This window comes from Podarcis melisellensis (genome assembly GCF_964234715.1).
Source record: "Podarcis melisellensis genome assembly, chromosome: 9".
Classification (NCBI taxonomy): Eukaryota; Metazoa; Chordata; class Lepidosauria; order Squamata; family Lacertidae; genus Podarcis; species Podarcis melisellensis.
This window is the reverse complement of record NC_138541.1, coordinates 40,431,528-40,451,675: the sequence shown is the minus strand read 5'-3', so window position 1 is coordinate 40,451,675 and position 20,148 is coordinate 40,431,528. Positions and strand designations below refer to the sequence as shown.

General features: G+C 41.0%; 1 protein-coding gene across 1 annotated transcript in view; it reads right to left on the bottom strand.

Moving 5' to 3' along the window:
• GUCY1B1 (guanylate cyclase 1 soluble subunit beta 1) overlaps positions 1 to 20,148 on the bottom strand; it is a 40,902-nt gene extending 20,754 nt beyond the window's left edge. Inside the window, exons 1-3 of the mRNA XM_081926063.1 lie at positions 19,983 to 20,148; positions 19,330 to 19,403; positions 155 to 255 (exon numbers count right to left, since the gene is read on the bottom strand). Of these exons, the coding sequence (XP_081782189.1) occupies positions 155 to 255; positions 19,330 to 19,403; positions 19,983 to 19,985 (178 nt within the window). The 5' untranslated portion in view covers positions 19,986 to 20,148. The remainder of the gene's footprint in view (positions 1 to 154; positions 256 to 19,329; positions 19,404 to 19,982) is intronic.

Below are 20,148 nucleotides of genomic sequence, written 5' to 3'. Positions count from 1 at the left end.
AAACTGACATTCCCATGATGCTTGTGTGGTATGAAAAACTACAACGCAATAAATGCATTAATGCAAATCAACAAACACTGTGAACTAACTACATGTAAACTTCAGTTTTTCCTTAAATGTTCATCAGTGCTGAAGGAAATAAAGATATACTTACTAAGGACTTTGCTTGCCGCAGCAACCAGATCGTATGTTTTTGAATCATCATAAATAATTCTAACTAGAAACTGCCCTTCTTCATCCAATTGTGCCTCCCGCCTAAAACAAAGCACAGCAAAAATATAAAATAAATATATGTATGTGGGAAACATAGCCAAATAATAAATATTGCAGTAGCTTATTAGCTGAGAAGGTTCAGAGTATGCTAGGTATAAAGATACCATACAATCCAGAGACAGCAATCTTAAATTATTTGAAGGAAGTCTGGAATAAACAGAGTCAGTTTTCATTTTATATCAGCAGCTAACATACTATTTGGGATGTGGGTGGCGCTGTGGGTTAAACCACAGAGCCTAGGACTTGCTGATCAGAAGGTCGGCAGTTCGAATCCCCGTGACGGGTTGAGCTTCCATTGCTCGGTCCCTGCTCCTGCCAACCTAGCAGTTCGAAAGCATGCCAAAGTGCAAGTAGTTAAATAGGTACCGCTCCGGTGGGAAGGTAAACGGCGTTTCTGTGTGCTGCTCTGGTTCACCAGAAGCGGCTTAGTCATGCTGGCCACATGACCTGGAAGCTGTACGCCGGTTCCCTCGGCAAATAAAGCGAGATGAGCGCCGCAACCCCAGAGTCGGCCATGACTGGACGTAATGGTCAGGGGTACCTTTACCTTTAACATACTAATTGCTCAAAACTGGAAGATGCTCCCTCAATAATACCTTGAGAAATTATTTTGATCTTACAAATTTTTAAAAACTTTAGATAGTGAAAGAGATAGTGTACTGATACTATAACATTTTAGATAACTTTTTTTCAATATAGAAATGAGAAATGTATAATAGTTGGATTGATTTTCTAATTTTGTAAGTATAATGAAGTCTGCAATGCACTGTTGTTCTGTCTGCTGATGAACAGATAAAAGGAGAGAATAAAGTAGGCCAAGTCCCGGTTCTTTGGTACTATTAACATCATTATCCATCCCTATCCTGTGGACAGAAAGCAGGGGTTTTTTTGCAGATGGAAGGCAAATTTCTTAATTCTCTCACATGGAAGATGTCTGTTCAGAAACATCCAGGTTTCAACCAACTGAAGAAGTAATGGAGGAAGAGAAGCAAGTCCTGAAATGGCTATATCCCATTTTAGTGTGTGTGAATAGTTATATGAGCCACCCCTCTTTTCAGGTGCTATAACACAACAGCATTCAGCCTCACCATTAAGGAGAATTACCAGAGTAACAGAATCTAAAACTTTCCCCAAACTACAGTATGAGGAGTTGTTTCCTTAATCACTTGGCAGTATTACAAATGTCAAGATGTGCTTAGGAGCTTCACTCATCCATATCCCAGACATTCCACATTTATCAGCTGTGCAGGGCAAGAAACTTGCATTTTTTCCTAGCAACAAAATGCTGGGGAAATGCTATTTTCCTAGAGGAGTGTTATGATGGAAAAAGACATGTTCGCCTCATTGCATATCCCATTTAAGAAAAGCCATATTATGTTCATCTTGGTCAGAAATGACCTTTTATACATATATAAAAAGAAAAAGATACTTTTAAGAAAACAAATGTTAAAAACAATAGCCACCATAAATGGAGTTAATTATTAACTTGCAGGCTCCTGCACCTGCTTCCATTGTTTTTTTCAACCAATAAATCAGAACACACAAGTAGCATGGCATGAAAAGCCACAGCTTTATTTATGCAAACATTTGGGCTGAAAGTAAGGCAAGGTAGCAATGAACCCAGAAAAACATGCCACTCCCAAAGAAAAGGAATCAGTTGTAATCATAGTAACTAACTTTTTTGTTTGAGACTGGAACATGTAGATGCATGCCCTCTCCTCCAAACATATTGCCCTTGGGCCTAATAAGCTCCATCAGTAATTTCATACAACTCACTTCTATGTAGTACTTGAGCATCAAAGAACTCTCATCTGACAAGCAAAAAGTTGTTATCGCTGGAAAGTACTCATCAAAAAGGAAAGATTGCTTGAGCAAATTGTCAATGGAAAAATTATTTCAGTTTCTTGGATAAAATGCTGGCCCAGAAACCATCTCAGTGAAGCCTGAGGAATTGCATGCAGAACTGCACAAATGAGCGATGCCCCAAGCAGAATAGGAATACATGTAGAAAATATAATACAATTCTATAGAATAGCTAGAATACACAAATCAGTGCTGACATATGATCTCACAAAGAATGCATGACATAAATAATTCACTGCCCTCCAAGTGTTGCCAGGAGTGTGGAATGAGAGGAGCTTCCTTTCCTTTGCGATGGGAATGTCCAGAGAGATCGTGGTTTGCAGTTTATAGGAGTTTCTCAGATACGATTTAAACAAGTGCTCACCTCTGAATATTTGCTAGCATATCATGGGCCATTGAAAACATATCTCTACATGAATTTGGTGTTATTAAGAGGTTGCGGGCATGGAGGTAGCATGTAACTGAGAGGTATAAGCAGGTTATGCTGCTACAGGCTGGCTTGCCAGGACATGGCAACTGACACTGTCAGAATGATTAACTCATCAGAATAGGCTGGACAGAACTTCTTAGAAATATAGAGTGGTATTCAGATATGTTTTACTGTGTGCATCTTTCCACACTAAAAAAAAAAAGTAAGAGTTGTGGACCTTAGCTGTTTGTTGTTATGCCCAAAAAATAGAATAAAATGCATTGGGTAAAACAAAAGAGAAGGAATGAACAGTTATCACAAGCAGGGTGGTTATGTCTATCCTCTCTCAGTGATTCCTGAACCTTAGCAGACTGTAGACAATCTCATCCTACGTCATCACAAAGAATATGGGACTAACATATCATTTAGCCAACCCTTCATATCATTGTGTCTGCTTTGGAATGAGCGTCACAATGCAACGAATCAAGGGCACTATTTCTGAAGTAGATACACACTTTCTAAATATTTTTAAATTGTGGGAACATGTACAGGGACAAGAAGCATTAATTGTTTGCAGTAAGGGTTTGCATAGATAAAAAACAATGGGGGTGTACCAAGATCCTGCAGAATACTTAGGGCAGGCATTGCAGATTGCTGAAAGCAAACTTGTAAAGGATGACTGAACACCTCTGCTTTCCACACAATCATGCACACATATGATTTCCCTTCAACGATCCTATCTAGTCCATGGATTAGAGTGATCAAGGGGGAAGCATTTGTGTGTGTGTGCACACAGGGACAGGAGGGAGTTAGCATTTTTTGGCAAAGGGTTGCATCTCCTTCTGGAGGCTATGTGCCAAAGTGGGTGTGGCTCCCCCATGTTCTAACACACACACATCAGGACATCAATAACAGGACACACACAAACGCACACATGTTCAACTTCCTTCCCACCCCACCACCATTTTCTCATTATACCATCTGGGATACGAAATAAGTCCAATGCAAGACCAGGTGGCTGTGAGACTTCGGTTGTGAGCAACATAAAAAAAACCTTGGTCTTAAATTAAAATACATTTACACTAGTTAAGTATGGCTATAATAGTACTAGCATCCTGTTTACGTGTAAAATGGCCCACAACAGAAATTCAATGGCTAAACCCAGCAAAGCCTTTAATTTTTATTTCATGTACTGTCTGCTTTGGACTTTCCATGGGAAAAAGCATTTTTGTTTGTTTTGAAATACATTGCAATGTTTCTGAAAAGCTACTCTTGGGAACATGGTGCAATTCCCACTGATTATAATAGGAATTGCAGACTAAAATGCCAATCTGGCCTGTTGGCTCATGTGGTCCTGTTGATATTAATACATTGGAGCAGTTATGGATATATAATCATAAGAAATTGAGAGGGATAAGTCAAGATATCGTGCACAACAGAGTGTTTTATTCAGGCCTGAAGAGAGTTTTCAAAACCTTGCTTGGCCACAACCACATTGTATCTCTCATATTTGGTTCACTCGGGATTAAAAGCAGACTCACTGGGGGCAGAACACCAGAGAGTGGACACTTCCAAGGGCAGAAGAGGAGAAGGTGATTCTTGTCAATCTCTCCTTCTCCCTGAAGCCCCCAGTAACTCTTAAAAATCTCCTCTGTATGATTGGAATACCCCTAGAACAGTCTGACAGGTAATGGAAGGAGCAGTAGGGAACAATCTATGAAAAGCATCTCCTCCCTGGGTCCTACTTCCATAGGGAAGCTCTAATGGATCTTGAAGCCATTTGCAATGAAAGGAGCCCTTGAACCTGCAGAAGGGGAAGTCTGGATCCAAACCTAAATACTGTATTACAAAGAGAATATTCGCAATATTACCACATGGAAAGATACATGAAAAAAACTTGCCATAGAAAGTAAGGCTGAAATCTCAAAATAGAAACTTTTGTGGGGGTCATAGTCTTCTGAGATTTCATCCATACTTTTCAATGCAAAATATCTTCAAAAGTTAGTGATAACTGTGGTGAAATATTGGAATCCTTATACACTGAGGTAATAAGATCAGTAACTGTGATTGTCTTAAGATGCTGGTTCAAAACTACCCTTGGGCAGTAATCTTTGGAAAACTCCCATCTGCAGCTGAGGTTGGTTTCTCATAAAGTTCATCCAGTATAGTAGCAAGCTTTTAATGTCTACGTGTGGGAGGTTTTCTTTTAAAATGGCTGCCAAGTCAAACAAATAGAAAAACAATGTGATTTATGATTGGTGTCATCTTTCTTTTCAAAACAGGGTGTGCTTCAGTGCTTAACTAGATTAAAGTACAAAAAAACCAGTAAGTGTATATGGAAGGGGGAGGGAGCTTAACAACAGCTCTAGAAAGGCGAACAAACGAGTTTAACTCCAGATCTCTGTACATAATCAACTTGTCTTTTGAAAACACATCTATTTTTGAGAATATACTATGTTATTATGATAACCGTGCTGTAACTAAATACAATGTATTGGCTCTCCACAATGTACAAAATATCTGCCAAGTATTAGACTATATATATAGTGGAGGTATTAATTTACAACCATGAATAAATAGTTCACAACTGTTTTCAAACCCTGTAATGCTTTTATATGTCACAAGAACATGGGAATGAAAAAAGTAACAGGAACTGATTATTTTCATCATTGCCTTCTAGTTTGCAGAATGTATCTGCTAAAACGCTAACAGGAATTAGCCATTAAAAGGACACAGGACTAGCAAGGCCAAGAGTAATTAGGCATCTTGCAGACCACGTCTAACTCATCAAGGCATTTTCTCTTGGCCCCCACTCTCCACAGTGGGGGGGGGCAAGAATTGTTCATTTAGCTCTGAGGATTTGGAGACAACAGAGTTCAGTTGCAAGTTTGGATATGCAGCATAATTTCACTATGTGCAAAAAGGATGACTTCAGGTTTCAACCCTAAGTACATACCCTGGGAAATAACCTAATGAGACACTCCTTCTCCACATCATTTGCTCAGCATCCAACCACTTTTTCTCTCAGTGCCCAGGTGATTTTGCTGCTTGAAGCAGAGCTCCAAATGGCAACCCCCACAGCCAAGATAAACTTTCAAAAGTTCAAGCATCACTTTCTACCTTCACCTGTTCCCTAAATTTTATCACACGTAGCAGACTGTTTCTTCTTACTGTATGATAGGGCTGTCCTCATTTTCTTCCAATTTATCTGATTTCTCCCCTACTTCTAGATGTTTTGAAGCTTACTCTGGAAAATGCAGAGAAAGCATGAGGGTGTTTTATCTGCTGGAGGTTACATGTTCACATAGTGGTCATGATCTCCTCTCCAGAAACCATCACGCTTGTGCATTTGTACTAAGGCAAGGTCTGGATTAGCATTACATGTAAATCAATTTGCAGAACTCACTTCAATGGACACAATTCAGACAAAGCTAAGCTCATTTAAGCTGTATTAAAGTCAGTGGGAGAGCTTTAAAATATGTGACCAACTCTCACATTGTAAATATGGGACATAAAAGTTCTTAACTTTGGTCGGATGAAATCATGCGGGGGGGGGTGAAAATACAATTTTCAGCTGAGGTCAAGCCACTCTGGTTGTTTTACTGTAAAGTAAAACTTTACTGCAAGTATCCAAGCACACAAATCAGATCGCAATACATGTTTTTTGCCGTACCATTGTCAAACTTCAGAGCTTGCAGTGTTTCTCCTTACTGTGATTTATGGTTATGTTAGAAGCTTTTCAGTCTTGTGACATATAACCTTGACATTTTATCTATAATACATTTCCTATTCACTATGAAACTCCCTACAATAAATGTTTAATATAAAGAGGAAGAGCTCATTTGTAGCAATGCTCCCAAGAGGGCAATTGCAACATAGAACGGCTACAATGTAAGAAGGGTAAAAGAAAGTGCTACAAACTTCATAGATGTGAATATATTCAAGCTTCCCTGGAAAACTTACGTACTATGCTGCCATGAACAATTAAATATAGCACAGAACTGTATTCCCTTGCAATTAAACTTTTCCTGCGTATGTGTATGACACTTAAAACACGTTCTTAAAAAAAAATAAAAATCCAAGGTTGCTTTTATATGTCAGGCATTGTTTCTGTTGGGCTTTTTGCCACTATTGTGTGTAAGTAGACCTTGTTGTTCAACAGATACTATCATGCAGCCATTTCAAATCAGGTTTCTAAAAGTCACCTCAATTCAGATTAATGTTCACCTCTGAATAAACCCCAAACAGACACAGATGCATGCATGTAACATAACCTCATGTATTACAGACTGGCTGCCAGAAGAATCCAAACTCACCACATTGGCTGAATATCTTCCTCCTTTGTATAGAAGCACAAAGCTTTGCATCTCACTGTATGTGCATGGCACTATAGTTGGATCTCACTGACTTACCAACAGCATGGTAATCCAGAAGGCAAAACGATAGAGGCACAGCACTTAGAGGTCATCAACCATGGGAAGATATGGAATTTGAAAAACTTTAAGGTTGGTCACTTAAGATCTCTCTCTGGGTTCACATATTTTGTGAAATATTTGGTGATCTCTGTATATAGTGTGCTGGAGTATGATACCAGTGCTAACACCATAACAATAACACACGTCTAAAGGTTAGTCATTCTGTTACAAAGAAAGCTTCTATTCCTGCCACCACAACACAAGTGTTCCAGACCTTCCTCAACATGTTGCTGCAGCCAAGGCACTGAGTTTCCACATGGGCAACTTCGGCACAATTCCCCACTTGAAGAAGCTCACACTGGGCAAATAGGTCTGTCAGCCTAACTGATAAAAAGCATATATCTGCTCTGAGCTCCTTCTATGAAGAATGGAATGCAATTTTAATCTATTTTTTATTTTTATTTTTTTAAAAAACACCAGTTTAGCATCATCAAAAAGGAAAGCAAAAATAGGGCTATCCACTGATTAGCATCACCAAGGTACAGAGTAGAGTGAGCTGCCCACGACATGTCACCATCCTTTTCTTGCTTACTAGAGGAACAAACTGCATTCATTCATTTCTGTGAGAAAGTAAAGTGCTGCATGTCTGGATGCTTTTGCGATGAGAACAAAACTTGACCTCTTCTCAACACTGGGCTCCCCAACTTCAATGAAAAGGACACCTCAATGGGCAGGGAGCACAGAAGCCCAATGGATTGCAAGCCTCATCTGTCAAAATGGCAGGCATTTTGCTTGCAACTAAAATATGAGAGTAAAGCCTGAATTCTACATGGCAGACACATACTGGAGGTCACAGTGTGGCCCTGAATCGATGCCATGGGTGACTCTCCATAAATACCACTTGGGGAATTATGCTGACAAAAGCAAAGGATGGCAGGGTTTCAGTACCTGCCGTATTGTGTAGGAGAGGGGAATTCAACTTCTATCAGTTTGATATGACAAACTGCACCAGCCAAAGCTCCCTTTACACAATTGTTACAGAAGCCCTGTTCTCTTTCACCTCCAGTTTCCCCACTGGTAGGTCAAACACAAGGTCATATATGTTTCATAAGCTGGGTGTATTGCCCGCCTCATTCTTAAAGGTTCTGTAAATATTGTAAACATTCAGTTAGTGGAAAAAATTATGAGTAACAAAATTAAATAAAAATGGGAATCTGTCCAAGGAACTGACTTTCTGCATAAAGTAAATAGTTCTATTTATAACACTCAGAATGCATGGCTATTTTTGCTGGTTCTCTGGACTGTGCATGAGTGTGCTTAATGTTGGCTTTCAAAATCATATAATCTATTGATTACCGGTATTTTAAAAAATCAGATGTAACATATAAAATAAACTGTGTGTTAATATTCCTAACACACATTAGCTTCCTTTATAAAACAAATTAATTTAAAAGAATGCTTCATTAAAGAAAAGAAGAGAAGAAGGAGAAGGAGTTTGGATTTGATATCCCGCTTTATCACTACCCGAAGGAGTCTCAAAGCGGCTAACATTCTTGTTTCCCTTCTTTCCCCACAACAAACAAACACTCTGTGAAGTGAGTGAGGCTGAGAGACTTCAGAGAAGTGTGACTGGCCCAAGGTCACCCAGCAGCTGCATGTGGAGGAGTGGGGAAGCAAACCCAGTTCACCAGATTACGAGTCCACCGCTCTTAACCACTACACAACACTGGAAACCATATTTATGACTCTTCTTTAATAATAGTAATCAGTCTGCAAACATGGTGAATATAGGAAGAGCCTGTGATGAAGCCAATGGCCCATCTGGCCCAGCCCCCTGTTCCTGCTGTGGTCAACCAGAAGCCAATGAGAAGTGCAAAACCAGGGCCTGAGTGCAACTGCACTTTCTCCACCAGTGGTTCCTAGCAACTGGTTTTCAGAAGCACACTACCTCTAACATTTGAGGTAGAAGCTCACCATTGTGGATAATTGGCATTGGTAGCCTTAATTATCCATGAATTTGTCTAACCGTTTAGAGCCATTAAGCTGGTGACCATCACTACCTCTTGTAGGAGTGAATTCTATAATTTTATACACACTGCATAAAGAACTTACTTTCATCTGCCCTGACTCTTCTAACATTCAGCTTTATGGGATGTCCCCAGGTTCTAGAGTTATGAAAAACTTCTCTGTCCACTTGCTCCACCATGCATACACACTATTTCATGACTCATCTTACACTCCTTTTCTCTAAATTAACCCCCCCCCCAAATGATGCTGCTTTTCCTCACAGGGAAGTTGCTCTATTCCCTTGCTCATTTTTGTTGCTATTTCCCAACACTGCCAAGATCCTTTCTGAGGTGAAGCAACCAGAACTGTACACAGTATTCCAAGTGCAATCACCCCACAGATTTGTATAATGGCATCACAATACTGGCATTTTATTTTCAACCCCTTTCTTCATGATTCTGAGCATGCAATTTGCCTTTTTCACATCTGCTGCACACTAGGTTGACATTTTTATTGAGCTCTTCACTATGACCCAAAGTCTCATTCCTGGTCCAACACCACCAAATTTTCATGAGCATTGAAAATTTAGCTCTCTCTTTTTTTGTCCCAGTGTGCAGCACTTTAAACTTGTTTACACTTAGTCAGAAGAATCTTTTTGAAGCTCTTCACTACCCCTTTTGGTTTAATCCACCCTAAGCAAATTTTCTACCTCACTGCTCATTTATGAACAAGTCCCAGTATCCACCCTTGGGTGACTCTACTTTCTACAAGAATCCTTCCAACTGGGAAAACTGTCCATTTATTTCTACTCTCTGCTTCCTATTTCTTAACCAGTTGCTGAGCTAAAAGATAGCCTTTCCTCATATTCCACAACTGCTAAGCTAACTCGGGAAATCTTTGGTAAGGTATTGTGTGTGTGTGTGTGTGTGTGTGTGTGTAAAGCTTTTTGAAAGTCTAAGCAGATGGTGTGAAGTAGATCACCTCTATCTATACGCTGGTTGACAGTATCAAAGAACTCTAATAGGTTACCAAGAAAGGACTTCAGCAAGACTTGTTCTTCTATATGTTTGAGAGTTTTGTCTTTGTTAATACAGTACTTTTCAGCAGTTTTCCTGAAAGAGGCATTAATTGGGCTGTGATTTCTGAGGTCCCTTCTAGTTTTCAGGTATAGAGGCTGATCTTAGGAACAAGCTACAATTTTTTGTTAGAAGATCAGCAATTTCACATTTGACTTCTTTAAGAACTCCTGGGTAGATACTAAAAGGAAGTTTTGAGAGGCTGCTGGTAGGTAAACCTTTCAATCTCATGCACCCCTTTCTGGGTGTTTTCATCCCAAATGCACCCCTTTCTGAGTGTTTTCATCCCAAATTTCACTGAACCAACTGTCCTGATTCAGAGCTTCATAAATGCTGCTATGAACAAGAGACAAGCTGTGTATATATAGGTTATCTCAAACTGCTATTGCTATATGCTGCTTTGGGATTTCTAGTTAAAAGACATATATAAATTATATGAAATGAATAAATCAAGTGATAGGGATGGAAAAATATTCACCTTGTTAGCTACGTGCTTTAAAATCTAGTAATGCTACATAAGAATTTATTTGTACAGTTTCTATTCCTGTATAAATTCCCAAGTACGGAAAATGTGGACTCATATATATATATATATATATATATATATATATATATATATATATCCAGTCGGGGGGAAATAGGGGGAGGGTATCCTGATCTGTGGGAGAGTCAACTGTATGAATCCATCAATTCCTTCTTTGCCCATGATAAACTGCAAGAACTGGATAGTTGGCAAAATATCCCCTATTAATATGCTCATGGGTAAGACTGATTAGACAGATAAATGTAAAGTTTAACACCTTACCCCTAACAGATGCTCACTAGTAGCTAATTAAGTCAAGCAAGAGCAGCTCTTTACAGTCTGTACAAGTTAAAAGCTAGATAGCCATTTAGTACATGGCTTGTAGCCCCATGGAGAGTTCTCTTACAGTGAAAATACAGGAGGTTGCCAAACTGTGGATATTTATAGCAGGTTTCTTGTGCTACAGGATCAAGTCACGTGCAGCAAGCAAATAAAGCTCCGCTGCTTAAAAGCACTCTTTGTTACAGACATCCAGAAGCAGAATGGGGTCGACAAGCACTTCTAAAATGTGAATGAATTTGATGCTTCTAGGGCAGTGTGACCCATCCAGAATGGGCAACCCAACCTCTTCAAAACTGCATGTTAATATAATGCTGAACACATTAATATTACGTAATGGAAGCTATCAGCAACTGTACGTTCTCTGGCTCAGTTTTCATCTGATCATAGCCTCCAGGTACTGGCTTAGAACTACCAATAATGCTTCTGGATCAAGACAGCAACAAAAATACTTGGTGTCATCAGCATACTGATACCACATTCCGAATTTCTGAATGATGCCACATAGGATACATCACCTGTTGTGAAAAAGTAGAGACCATAAATGCAGTCCTCCCCAAGTCCAACTCAGCTATTTAAATTTCATGTACCAACACGGAGGGAAAGAGGAATATTTCCCCTGCTCTTGCTGTTAGTTTTTACACATTGTGATTCTGCAAAGAATTTTGAACCTCTGAACATGGTTCAGAAAGAACCTAACGACTGATGGTATCAACTGAGCTCTTTAAGACTGCAATCCTATACACACTTACCTGTAAGTCTCACTGAAATCAATGGTGCTTAGCTCTGAATAGACATATATAAGGTTGCAGTGCACATCTTTAAATGTTCAAAGTTTAAGTATTTAAAGTATTAAAAGTTTAAAAATGGAATTAACCACATTAATTTAATCAATCTTTTATTGCTGAGGAATCAGAAAATGTGGCTCCTTTGTTACACCCTAGCAACTTTTCTAGCCATTATGGACATGACTGATTAGTTAATATACCTGTTTAGTAAATATAATTACAAGTCAAGGAAGACCACAGGTAATATTCTTTTCCAAAGAGCAAAAATATGCATTATATTGAGCCTAGATATACATTTTCATCTTTTTTGGCTAACTGCTACAATGAAATGCAATTTAAATCTACTTTCTTTCCGCCACTGAGAAGAAATGAATTGTTCTATTGATGTATTCTGGATGGATTATTCATAGCCATTAAAACTGCATTTAAGTTGGGCACAAAGTAAAAGACTACAGGCAAAAATCCTACTCACTCTTCCAGTGCGTGCAGATAAATTATGCTGGGGAGTAGTAAATGGAGCAGTTTTTTAAAATTCAGCTGAAACACAGTGACTTCTATGGTCCCACCAAAAATACCCCTTTGTAGATGAGAATTGTAACAATATTATAAACATCAGAAATTGAATAGTTTTTGTATCTTTTTAGTATCCTTTAGCATCTTTGAATTATCAAATATGCAAGATGCCAGTCACAAGAAAAGGGAGCTTCTCCCCATGCAAATAAATTGCAAATGCAGGGAGCCAAATCCATTTTGGACAACAATGGGGGCCTGAAGGCTAAAGCTTCTGACTCCCATGTGAGGGTTCTGATACAAATTCCTCCCCATGTGTTTGCAATTTACTCTAAGAAAGCCATTCACACAACTGAGTGGAAGAGCAAACTTTCACTTGTGTAATGGGACTTCTCCTACCTCTCCAGTCAATCCCTCCCCCCACCCTCTGGAGAAGATTGCAGGGGATACGCAGGCAGGAATCCATTCCACCAACAATGTCTGCTCCATTGGTTGATAAACACTGTTGTATTTCCTCCATAGTTCGGAGATTGCTGCAGCATACAGATGAGTATACTCTAGTAAATAGAAATTGGATATGCTGTCACACTTTTGCATAGCTGTCAACTTTTCCCTTTTCTTGCGAGGAATCCTATTCAGAATAACGGAATCTCCCTTTAAAAAAGTGAAAAGTTGACAACTATGCTTCTGTCAATTTCTGTGTGCTTCTAAAACATTTGAGACACGTCGGGTAAGAAAGTTCTCAAGCCTTCACACAAACCCCAAATGCACATCTTACTGCAGAGCATCACCTTGTCATCTACATATTGCTGAGGTTTGTACAAAACACAGTTAGTTGTGTTAGCAAGTCTTGGAAAATCTAAACACAGAACTCTTTTGCATTTTCAGCAGAAGCAAAATGTTTTCTATGTATAGAAGCCTAAACCTACAGACTATTACAGCTGGGCAAATTTCCCCAAGTTCCTAAAGACTAAATATGACAACTGTACTTTAACAAGCTACAAAGATCCCATCATACATATCTCTGTTATTTTGGGAAGTGAGCAGGAGAGGATGCTAAATCACTTTTTATTACCATTACATTTTCACTGTGGTCAGATTTATTTTTTAATGAAGAGAATTGATTGCTTGCCCTTATCACTTAAAAAGGCATGAAAACAAAATTCAACATATAGTGGTACCTTAGTTTACGAACTTAATCTGTTCTGGAAGTCCGTTTTTAAACCAAGACGTGCTTTTTCATAGCAGCGGGGGACTCAATTTACAACTGGAACACACTCAACAGGAAGAGGAACATGTTCTGCTTCCATGGCAAAGTTCACAAACCGATACACCTACTTCCGGGTTTTCAGCGTTCTTAATCCAAGTTGTTCATAAACTAAGCTGTTCTTGAGCCAAGGTACCACTGCATTACGCTAAGTGGTAAATTAAGCTAGTCTCAACTGGTGCCGGATAAGCAGCGTGCACTATTCTGCAACTTTAGGCCAAAAATAACAGATACTGGTACCAAATATGCAATAGCCCTAGAATCTACATGGAATCAGGGCCATTCCCGAGTATGATGAGTTTAGGACTACCAAAGTATTAGGTCTACTCATGTTCAAATAACACATGCAAGGGACGCATGCTCTGCCCCCACCCCCAAAAAATTCCATCTGCTTCACTCCCGACATTCACATGATGATTTTGAACATGCTTAGAATCCTCCTTCACATCTTTGTGCATTCAGAAGTGGAGCTACCAACAGGATTAAATGTATGTGACAGGGCTGGTGCATGCAGCCCTGGTCTCCTTTCATGTGTTCTTTGAATACATGCAGACCAATTATCTGAATAGGACTTTCAGATAGTTGTATCCAACTAAGTTCTACACAGAGTAGACACACTGAAATTAATGGCTCTAAGTTAGTCACTTCCTGGTTCAACTATATTTTAAGTTGTCTGACACATAGACATGGCAGGGGAAGGAACATATGAAGATAGCTTACTGAAATAAGCTAGTTAGGACAAGATGGGATCTCTTTGCTGGCCATGTTTCATGGTCAAAAAGAGCAGAGTACCAAATGAAACGAAATCTTCAGGGATTCTGTTATGAAACTCAACCCTGGATGCTACTGCTCTAGCCAAACCTGATTGCTATGTCTCCGCTGTTTCCAGCCTTCCTTTCTGAGACTGTTTCTTGGCAGAATGGTTGTTCTGTGGTTTCACACATCTGGATTTAATCTGTTTTCTGGACCTTTGCTTGCATGCCTTTGATCTTGATGTGGCACTTCTTGACTATGGCTAACTGTGTCCAGCTAGAAAATTCTAGGAGAAACTCTAGCCTTTGATCCAGCTACATCCTGATGCAGTGAGATCAGGTGGACTATAAATATGAAGATATAAATAAACGTAGTTTTGTCATGAACTTCCATATATAACACTTCAAAGACAGAGATACACTGATATTCCTTCTTTTACAAATATGGTTTTACATCATGGAAAAGGTTTGAGGGGGTGGCAATCAAGTGGTGTATAATTTTTTTATGAATAAGATAAATAAAAATTTATTTGCAGCAAGGTCAAGTCTAGAAGAAGCCATCAGAGTTCTTGATTACCAGATGTGGTCAGGTAGAAGAGAAGGAACAAAGAATGAATCTGGAGAATACTGAAGGTATTCCATACAGAGACAGCCATCTTGGTAATGGGATCCTATTGCTACTAAATCAGATGTGCTTTTGGACTCCATAAGCACAAGTAATGGCACTATAAGACCAAATGACTTTCCAGCTCTTGGGGACAATGGGCCAGGGAACCTCTAGACCAGGAGTTGTCAACCTGGTCCCTACCACCCACTAGTGGGTGTTTCAAGATTCTAGGTGGGCGGTAGGTATAAAAAGGTTGACTACCCCTGACCTAGACTGTGACTTAACTTAATAGTTGCATGAAGAATCATTTCTACTTTGTGGGGTTTCTCCCATCACTAAATGGAAATTTGAGAGAGACCATTAAGGCTAAGAGACAGTGGAGTGAGAGTACAAATTAAATTTACTAATTAATAAAAACTAACTAAGCTGCAACTTGGCTACAAACATTCAATATGAAATAAAATTTGGTATCATCATCTGTGTGTGTGTGTGTGTATCCATCTATCTGTGTGCGCACAGAGATAAAATTCTTGCTTTATTGTAATTTCAAGGTAAGTAATTCTGGTACCATGATGTAAGTCCTAACTTAGTCAGTTTGAACATGATGTATAAGGAGTGGCTGTTATAGATTTTTTTTAAGTACATTTTTTAATTTCTGCCTTAGCGGAAAAAAATTCTTTGTTAGCATCAATATAGTATATGTTCTTGTGGTTGGTCATGTCTGAAGCCTGAAAACTGCATTACTTTGAGAATTTTAATGAAACTTAGACTACACATCCACCTGGAAGAAAGCCCCACTGAATTAATGTTACTTCGGAGAAAACATACATAGGATTGTATTGTTATTTCTTATGCTAATGACAGACTTAACCAGCTGAAAATATTATTATATTATCAACTGTAATGACTACATTCAGCTATAGCCAAATGGACATCTCTATGCATTCCTTCCAAGAATTAAGGTAGCATAATTCAAATCTAATTTATACCAGGCTTAGCTCAAATTTAGTTAAGAAAACTATATATCAGAAACATGTCAGTTCTTGGCAGGAATTAAAGCCATACACACTACTTCATCACTATTACAATTCACGTCAGGAAAATGAGAGTACAAGAGTTAGAGACTACATATTAGAAATATACAGCATAGTTCACTTACTGCAGGGGGGGAAATAATCTCTCCAAGGTGCTTATTCAGCACACTGCTCACAGCTACAAGAATACATAGGTGTTATGCTATCACAAGAGAAATACATTTGCCTTGTTTGCCAAAGTCACATGTGAGAAAGGGGGGGCACAGTAAATAGTATATAAATGCTATTAAATATAATAAATAATAAATACAGTGTGTTTCTTTTGCTCTTGTCCTGACTCCTGCACAATCTGGCAAAATCCTTCCATCTTCTCTCCATAATTCCTTCTCTTTCACCTCACCTTCAGTGTCAGGGGCCTGACAATTTTTGATAGATTGTAACTGCGCTTTATGAAGGAGGGTGGGAGCAGTCTGACTTTAGAAAGCAAGGTTCCCAACTGGATCACCATGCAAATCAAGGCGCAAGCCTGGCAGAATCAGGGAAGCATGTGATGGAGCAGCATCCACCTATTCTTTCCCCTCTTCTGAAGAACCTCTGTAAGTAGAAGCAGTCATTTGGTGGAACTGAAACAGGAGGACATGAGGCTGCATACACATGTTTTTTTCTAGACTCAATGGAGACTGAGTGCTTGTTTTTCCTACATAATCCACACACAATCTTGCATAGTTTGCCCCTGAAATGCACTTACTGAGAAATGAGTTTCATTCTGAAAATAAAAGCTCACTGCAGATTGCCCCACAGTGTGTCCATTTGAAAACAAATTAAGGCTATGGGTCTCAGCATCGGGAGATGGGCCAAAGGCATTTTTGGCGGGCATAAACCAAGATGTTGTGGGTGGGCCTATACCAAGACTGCAATCACCAGTTCCTTCTTCGTTTACCGGGGGTATGCGTAAGGAGGAAAAGGCATGGATAATCTAATCAAGGTGAGTGTTATAAAATGTATATCAAGTAATCACATCACCCTTGTTGCCAGCAGCCTCTAGCTCAATTTTGATTGAAAGCAGCACATTCTGAGGATCAGAATGATTTCAGACTGAGAAGAACTACAGTTGTATCTCCGCTTACGTATCCCTCTGGATACGTAAACTTCGGGATGTGAACGCGGCAAACCCAGAAGTATTTTACTGGGTTTTGCAGTGCACATGCGCAGAAGCACTAAACCACACTGCGCGCATGCACAGAAGTGGTCCTCTGGTTGCGAATTCCTCGGGATGCAACCTAACCTCTGGAATGGATCCCATTCGCAACCGGAGGTACCACTGTACATTTTTCTGCTACAAACGTTAGAATGTATGGAACTGTATGGGAATAGGAATAGCACTTCGTTTTGCTTTTTTTTAAAAAAAAAATTCTCTCTTTACCCCCTGCCACTCTCTTGCAGGATCATGATTGATAAATGGAGTCTGCTGAGATTCTGGGAAGGAAATAAAAGCACTGGGATGGCGTAATTGCTCTTCCATTCCTCTTTTCCATCCCTTTGGATGAAAAAAAAAGTGAATGTGAGCAGAGTAGATTTGAGAGAGGATGTATCACTTAAGTTCTTCTCTTTGACACACTTTCCTTGCATGATACTTAAAGTAAGCTGATATTTTTGTAAAGCAAGGTTGGCCCCCTGGACTGACTGTGCTATAGTGGCTGACTGGTATTAGACATGCATTCTGCACATGACCAAAGGCACTGATTAAATACAAAATGGTGATTCTGAGAAGCTAGATGCATCTGTGTGTGAATTCAAGATTACGTGTTTATTTTAAAAAACTATTTCTGTATCACTGTTCATAAAAAAAAAATTCAGGGCAGTTTATAACAACTTTACATAAAACCATACAATAAATATCATGTAAAAAATTAAATTCAGAAATCAACAAACCATGGTGGGAAAATGTATTCTTAATTGTCTGCATGAGGCTGATGGAATAAAAAAGTTGTCAGCATCTGGAACAGGTAACGTGATGGACATGGGAACCACCCATCGAAAGAGCCTATATCTTCGCAAAATTCAAGCAGGTTATTGGCCCTCATCCATTCCACCATTGCATTTAGACACCAGCCCAGAGCTTTCACAGCCTCTGAGTCAGATGTTATGGAGATGTAGAGCTGTATGCCATCAGCATACTGATGACAATGTGCTCCAAAATTCCATATTTGTTCACTGTTTCAGTATATGCTTCTGAATGATGTCAAAGAGGTGTTTTTGTTTTAAATTCAGTAATGGGGAAATGGAGATCATTCTTGAGAATTAATACAAAGAACAAATCTGCAAGGCTGTGCAGATAGCATAATGCATATAGCACAAGAATACCTCTTCACCCTTATATATGCATAGCAAACTCACGCTTTCAATTACTCATCTCACATTTAAAAGCCCTTTTCAATTTCTGTGAACTGTGCAACCTACATGGAAGGGAATGTGGATTTGATTGAAAAGCATCCTCTTATATGCTTATATTGTCTTGGTGCTAATCTTCAACACTCACAAAACATGTGTGAAATCAGAGAGGTTGCTGAAGAATAATTTACAGGCCAGTTCTATGAAGAGCCCACAGTAAGATAATAATCATGATCAGAACCAACTCAAACATCATTAAGCTTTCAGATTCTCCCAAACTCCTTTTTGTGTGCATAGTAAACAATGGACACGCAAATACGGCTCCCCGTTTTGCTTTTAAAAACTTCAAGAAGAGTTCCAGAGACCCTGCAATCCTTGTGTTTATGACCTTTCCTGTGTTTTTGATAAGTAAGGTATGAGTTTACTGTGACTTTTCAAGGCATATTTTCCTTCTCAGCTGTAAATGAGATGGATGGCCATCTGTCATGGATACTTTAGCTGAGATTCCTGCATTGCACGAAGTTGGACTAGACGACCCTGGGGGTCCCTTCCAACTCTACGATTCTCCAACCGAGCACAGCGGGGCTTGCGCGCCCCATAGGAGCCTGGGGCCTGCCCTGCGGTCTGGCGGCCGAGGCGAGACATTGGGTAGTCGACGGCCCTCATCTCCTGGAAGGCAGCCGCCGTGGGAAGTGCGGCAAGTCCACAGGCCTCCTGCTCCTCCTCCTCCTCCTCGCGGCCCACTTCGTTTTCCCACCAGCTGCGGAGCCGGGTCTCGTGGAGGCGGCTGGCTTCGCCTCTTCCCACGGGCCCGCTGCCGGCTGCGAAGACCCGGGAGACCAGGGCCGCCCTGCTGGCCCTTCGTCTCGTTCTCTCTCTCCCCCGGGAGAGGCTTCCCTCCCTCGGCCTCCTGCCGGCGCCCCTTCGGAGCGTGAGAACCCGGCGAGGGGAAAAAGAGTCCCCTCAGGAGGAAGGCGGCGGGAAAGGTCGCGCCGTTCCCTCACAGGGCGCGGGAAGAAGGAGAGGGGAGCCGGCGCGCGCGCCCTTCGGGCAGGTGAAAGCGGCGCCCACTTACTTGATGTCCTCCCAGACCTCGGGGCCGTAATTCCGGATCACCAGAAGCTCCAGAGCGTGATTGACGAATCCGTACTGCCAAAGAGGGGGGAAAGCGGGAAAGCCGCGTTGGTGGAAAGCTCTCAAATGCGCAAAGGGGGCGAAGCTTGTGATGTGCTTGTGCGTGGAAACACGGGGACGAATCCGGGTTGGGTTCGAGAAACGGGGAAGAAAGGTAGGGATGGCGGCGATTATTCTCTCCCCCGCCTCCCCCCCGTTTCACCTGCTCCAGGTGGATGGTGCTTACAGGAGCGCCTAGCTTCAGGCAAAACCACAAAGCCAAGGAGGGGGGTTTGGGGATGGGTACCAACCCGGGTACTTCCTCTGCAAGGGAAAGGAGCGGAGTGCCAATATTCCCCCTTCACACCCCCGTTCCTCTTCCAGGTGGACTGTGCCCAGGAAAGAAAAGCGCGCGGCTGTGGGGGAGCCCCAACTGCGGCCGCATCTCCCCGCTCGCGACCCGCTTTGCACTCCGAAGCTATTCCCGTCCCCTGCGCCGCGCTTCTTATCGCGCATCCTTCCCTTCCCATCCCTGCCAAAATATCCGCTTTCCCCCTCCCCGAATAAAGGCGACCCGGCAGCCTGTGGCGCATCTGCCTCTCGCCTCGCACTCACCATCGCGCCTGCCGGAGCGCCTCTCTGCGACCGCGCGGTGACGCCGCCTCAGCAGCAGCTCCGTGAGGGGATATAGGCAGGCGAGGAGGAAGACGAGGACGGCGGCGAGCAGGCGAGCAGCGGCTTCTCGCGCCGGCCTCCCTCGATGCGCCCTCTTGAGTGTCAC